This window comes from Natrix helvetica (assembly GCF_964273705.1).
Source record: "Natrix helvetica genome assembly, chromosome: 4".
NCBI lineage: Eukaryota > Metazoa > Chordata > Lepidosauria > Squamata > Natricidae > Natrix > Natrix helvetica.
In genome coordinates this window covers 20,605,187-20,611,434 of record NC_138550.1, presented here as the reverse complement: position 1 = coordinate 20,611,434, position 6,248 = coordinate 20,605,187, and the positions used below count along the sequence as shown (strand labels likewise).

Sequence of the window (6,248 nt, the reverse complement as noted above, 5' to 3'; positions counted from 1 at the left end):
ACATATATCCAATAGTATATAAACTAAAAAATGGGGCCAAGCAACAAGCAAGTACAATTGTATAATTTTTATATGCAAGTATAGGATTATACCAGAAGCATCAAGGAAGGATATCAGTATAAGGATGGCTCCCCTTCCTCTCATACAAGGAAGCAGGACTTTGACTCGGATACACTACTGGTTCTGTGCTGGGACCCCAACCCTTTCCTTTGCGCTGGTGCCTGAAAAACCAATCCTTCAAACTTCAGGAATTCTCCACAACTGTACTCCAGAGAGAAGTAATGAGGGGCAAAAAACCCCTACTGTACGTCTCTGAACCCCTTTCTCTTTGTGCAAGGCAATTCTGGGTACTACTTACAAAAGGCAAAATGAAGCTGCGTCATTTGTGCTGAACTTGTCGGAATTCTGCAGCAGCCATTCATATATAGCTCACATCTGCACAAGAAATATTCCAGACAATGGGGAGCAATGATTGTAAAAGAGTGAAGAGAAGTGAATGCATAAGTAAATGGAACAAAGTAAGGATTTCGTTTACAGAATTGCAGGTATTTTTAAATGCTGTAATCTGTTAATGAAGATACAGCAATTCCCAGCAGTGGATGTCAAATTATAGAATTTTTGTCCCCCAAAGAGGTTTCTTGACACCTGCCCATCTTTTTCGATGCTAATTAAACCTGTTTTTATTTCTTCCAATTATTATGCTATATCGCTGTTAAGTTTTATCTGGCTGCTATACGCTATTTATTTTTTGTTGCATTTGTTTGATTTATTTTTGGATATGCCTTCCCTGTGAATATACTGAAGAAAAGCATAAAGAATATTAACAACATAAGATAGATGTACATTTTGAATTGAAGTAAAAATTCAAACAAAACTTTGCAGTATGCATCCTATCCAAAGGCGAAATCCAAAGGGATACATTTCCCCCCTCTTGTGCTCTTGTCTAAAATACACTGTATTTGTAAGTTCAAATTCAGAGAGTCACAAGGAAAGATACTAAGATTTTTTTTTTAATAAGAGCAACCCAGAAAAGTAATTTTCACCAGCATTGATTCACATTACAGTACATCAATATTAACAGCATTCTCTTTTTTTTCTATTTTTGGTACATAAGATGGAACCTTTCTAGATAACCTCATAAGGCATCAGTAACTAAGAGTAAAAAACCTATTAGTTTACAATTTATTTAAAAAATTCGGAAATACACAGCAAGTTCCTAAACTTTAGTAGTGCTATCCATACACAACTACCTGATTTCAGAACCCAGTTAAAAGCCCCAAATCTTTCAAAGAAGCTCTGCAACAGTGATGTTGTGCAATATGGGTGTTGCTTACTTTGACGCCCCACCCACCCACCCCCGAATATTACACATGGCACATTCTCATTCAAATTTTGCAATGTAAAAAGTTTCAAACATATCTAACCAAATAAATAATAATTAAAAATGAATGTGTTTGTTAAAGTATCCTAAAACCACTATGCAGAATAATGGCCGTTTTCTCTCACAGATTATATACATGGTAATACCCAGCAAAGGGTACACTGCTACAAAACATGTTAAACAAAGAGTAAACTTGAAATGTTTTTTTTTCCATAATAAAAATCTAGCAGCTTGACTAGCTAATGCTGTTGTGTTTCCTTGAAATTGGGAAGTGTTTAATCTATCTCTTCATCCAGTTCGTAATTGTCTTTATCATAAATATCTTTTACTAAAAGAACCCGTACAAGCATATTTTCCAAAGTATTGCGGTCCACTGAAGTGGAAGTATACCAAATGGGACTCTCCGATGATACTGGGCAAGCTGGCTGCAAATAGAACACGTCCATTCTCTGAGTGAGATTTGACGGGCTGAAAGGAACAAAACAAGAGCAAAATTAATGAAGGGCACATATTATTTTAAATATATGGTCACTGCAATAATCTCAGTTTAAAGGTGGGGTGTCAAACTCAAGGCCCGCGGGCCAGATCTGGTCTGCAGGGTCTGGCCTGGAACTAGCAAAGGACTGGCCCGCGGTGCCTCTGGCAGCCACTGCCCCCCCCCCCACACCCCGTTTTCACTGGCAAAGTGCTGCAGGAGGCCATCCAGGCTGAAAATGGGGTATGGGGGAATCTCATGGGCCCCCACTCCCCCTCCGTTTTGGCTGGCAGGGTGCTGCAGGAGGCATCCGTCCTGTCTCCCCCCTCCCGCCACCCAGCTGGCCCATGGAAGAGAACTGCAATGCTGATCCGGCCCTTGAAGAAATTCAGTTTGACACCCGTGGTTTAAAGCATAATATAAAGTAGGTTGGAGCAGAAGGAATATTTATTTATCAGACAACAACTATTCACTTTTCAATATCAATGAAATATTCACTTCATACAATCTGGATTTCTAAAACACTGCTATTATACAGGTAGCCCTTGCTTCTTCTTCTCAACTTCCTCTTTTACCGCTTTGGGTGTTGAGAGGGATGCAAAGTTCTGTAAGTCCTTGCTTAATCACCCTAATTAGGACTGGAATTTGCATTGCTAAGTAATAATATCTTTAGATAACATCTAAGCTTTAAGTATAACATCACCCAACTGCACTGTTTAGTAATGACAATTTTGGTAGTCCTGGTTGCAGTTATTAGGTCAGGATTGTGCCATTGTTAGGCTTGGATCTCATGCTATTTCTACTCTGCCACCCTGTACTCTGCTGCCCTGCATCCCCACTGCCCTACACCATTCCCAGTTGACCTTCTTCCTCCCAGTGCTGATGAGATGTGTCTGGAACTGGAACTTCACAAGGCAACTGCTGGGCCAAATGAAGTCTTGGGAAGACTATGTAAGGCCAGCAGTTTTATCACAAAGGGCCAGGCCAGGAGCACCTTCTGAGCAGAAGGAGGAAGAGGATTATTGGTCAATTGGGATGGAAGGAGATTGTGGGTGAGAGAGTTCAAAGGCACCCTGAAGTTGTAAATGTAGGCAAGCTACTTGATCACGTGACTACGGGATCACCACAACGGCTACAACTTCAAAGACCAGGCCTAAATGCCATTCGATTAGCATTGTTGTAACTTCAAACTGTTGCTGAAAGATGGGTATTAAGTAAATATCTGTATAGATTTTGTTTTCTTGCCTTGAAATGATATTAATTACTGACATAATAACCCTGTTTATAAAGTCAAGCAATTGTAATTTGTAAGTGTAATTTACATTTTGTTCAGTGGAACAATTTGCCTCCAGAAGTTGTGAATGCTCCAGTTTTTAAGAACCATTTTTAAGACCAAGGTCTCTTCCAACTGTTATTTTACTTACAATGTTCTACTTATTAAAAACTTCCTAATGTGTCCAGTTCTCCCTATATTGGCTTTTAAGAATTAACCCAAAAGTTGCTGTTCCTATAATACCTGGTTTCAGGTGATCTGTCCCTGAACTGAAATATACTTGTTGCAAGTATTTTGGACTGTGTTATGGGAACTGAGATGTGTAAAAAACAAAAGAAGCATATTTGTTACGGCAAAAGTGGTCCGGTTAAGGAGCAAAGGAAAACCAAGGACATAAATGGCTGAGAAGATGAGGCTGGCCTGGAGGGATGCTGGGACCTCAGCAGTGGTGGCTGTTGAGATGGGCATACAAGTTGGATGTGTGGTGCATATCACCGATGGCAGGGGCTGAAGGGTGGGGAGGGAAGGGGATATGCTACCCTGGGACTTTGGAGGGAGAAGGTGCTAAGATAAGCAGGACAGAGGAAACGGAAGATGCTGGGAGGATAGGGAGAACAGTGCTGAGAGCGGCTAGAGAGGTGAGGGGGTGATGTACTACAGCCTTAGCCTTCTTGCCTAGTCTGGATTTTGTTTGCTCCAAAACCAGGAGGAACACCAGAGCATTATAGGTTTTGGCCTGTTAAGCCAGAAAGATATGCTAAGCATGGTTACTAGGTGTGTAAACATTTAGGACACTTTGCAAATAGGATTGTTTAGTACAATATATAAGGATGTTGGGAGATAAGATCGTTTAGCAGAATTATTGCTGAATATGAGTGATGTTAAAATGAATATGTAGCTTTACGGCTTCTTTCCTTTGGAATGTTTTCAAGTGCCCATTGATAAAAATGGTAAAATCCAATGAAAAATAAGTCCACATATAGACACAGATACAATTAAAGTATTTTTAAAAAAATACCTCCTAGATAAATAGCATTCAAACATTTTCACAGGACACCTAGAAGGATCTGCGATGTTTTCCATCTGTTCAAATACTGGCTCATCGTCTTCATGCTTCCTTTTTCCAGTAGTAATTTTATCTTCTTTTTAAAAAAGGAAAATAATACAATATGATTTTTGTTATTGGTTTTATTTTAAAAATATTATATCACAAAGGAACTGAATTAAATACAAGAACAACAGCTATAATGCTGTGATGTTGCAATCACTGTTTTACTTGAAAGGAGATTCAGGAATAATTTTTAAGTAATGTAACTTTTTTTTCAGTTAAGTATATTTTTTCAGCAAATAATTTTAAAGTAATTTTAACTGTGGCTTCATCAAGGAAAAAATGAAAAACCTAAGTCCAAGTTCCAGTTATTTTCCTTTCCTGAATGAAGACTCTATCCACACAAGTATTTTATCTTACAGAATAAGCTGAGAATCTGATTTTCTACATTTCATTTAAATTTGCTATTTGAACCAAATATATTATTCTAATTCATCAGTCTCTGTCCCAAGTTGACACACAATTATGTTATCTTGGCCCTCTAAAGTTAGTAAATAGTTACTTAGCTTACTTGTTTTTAATTCCACTAATACTTAAGGATGGCTTGTTGAACGAATTAGTCTATAACACCGATCTACAACCCCCCAAAATGCATTAAATCAAAACCAAACAAATCACATATGAGAAAAGTATAATGTGTGAACCCAGTTAATATGAGGACAAATAGAGTTAAGGTGAACGACATTTAAAGAATAAGCAATAAGAGAAAAATAAGGTTATCTAATTAAATCAATAATCTTAAATTGCTATGGTCCAGCTACAAAAAAGGACTGATAATGCACATATAATAGGTTCTGGATTTAATCTCTGGGTAAAGACTTCCAGTCTGAAAAACTGTGGAGACGTGTTGCCAGAAACACATTGTCTGTCTGTCTGTCTGTCTGTCTGTCTGTCTGTCTGTCTGTCTGTGTGAGAGAGAGACAGGCAGACAGACAGAGACCAATACAGAATCGATCTTGCGTTATTTTACTTTCTTTCCAAAAGCTATGTAAAACAAAGCCCTCTGAATTTGAATTTATTATATTTGTTAGCCGCTCCCTCTCCACGAAGGGACTCGGGGCGGCATACAATAATAAAAACACATATTATACAATTAAAACATTTCACGGAGGAGGTGTCAAAATCGCATAGTACAATACATAGTAATAGTCTTAATAAAATTAAAATTAAAATACCCCAATATAAAATTACAAATTTAAAAGATTGCCAGGAGGATAAAGATGGAACTATAATTGAGCCAGGCCGGCTAGTTGAAAAACTCTGCTTAAGATAGAGACCAGTAGTCTCTTTACACCAGTGGTGGGTTCTGGATCCCGTTGCAACCAGTATGGTGCAATGGGGCCGGGCGCCCATATGAACCTATGCAGCACGGGCATGCGTACTTACTGCCCGTGACGCCTCCGTGACGCTCCAGCTGCTCAGCGGAGCGTCACACAGGCGTCATGCGCTCCATGCACCTGCGCGGAAACCCCGAAAATTTCAAATACTGGTAAGGAGCATGGGCAGGTGGTGGGCCCTCCGGAGCACCGTACCGGAACGGTACCTGGTGTTCCCGGCAGGCACCGGTACCAGTCGTAACCCACCACTGCTTTACATGTAGGGTAACTTTGCCACTGGAACAAAAAGTTGCAATACCTTCATTATCTGTTCCACACAGCGAGGAAACCTGATATCGAAGACAAGCTTTGCTTTCCATCGTTAGAGGATTCTTCTTCCAATGCCTATAAACAGTGCCAAAGGAAAGTCTTAAGTGCTGCTCCACTGTTTTCAGACCAAAATACTTGGTGTTGAAGTAGAATAGTGTATTTAGAAGAGCAGCTGGAGAATGGGATCCCAGCTGTTTAATATTCCAGAGATAGTCCTCCTCAACTCGAGAAAATATCGAACCTGACAGGTGAAAAAGAAAAGACTTATAAAGAAACAGACCTAAACAAATCCAACATAAAAAACCTAAGAAAATAAAAAAGAAGCTACATTATTCTGAAAAACATGTGAAATATTTAAGACCAAG

General features: G+C 39.1%; 1 protein-coding gene across 5 annotated transcripts in view; it reads right to left on the bottom strand.

Moving 5' to 3' along the window:
- Window positions 1-1,362: 1,362 nt before the first annotated feature.
- The window catches only part of ZMYM2 (zinc finger MYM-type containing 2), an 84,275-nt gene continuing 79,389 nt past the window's right edge, over window positions 1,363-6,248 (bottom strand). For all 5 annotated transcript variants that reach the window (XM_081950182.1, XM_081950181.1, XM_081950185.1 and 2 more), the window contains 3 exons: window positions 5,873-6,124; window positions 4,148-4,271; window positions 1,363-1,849 (listed from right to left, as the gene is read on the bottom strand). In XM_081950182.1, coding sequence (XP_081806308.1) covers window positions 1,657-1,849; window positions 4,148-4,271; window positions 5,873-6,124 — 569 coding nt within the window. In that variant the 3' untranslated portion in view covers window positions 1,363-1,656. The remainder of the gene's footprint in view (window positions 1,850-4,147; window positions 4,272-5,872; window positions 6,125-6,248) is intronic.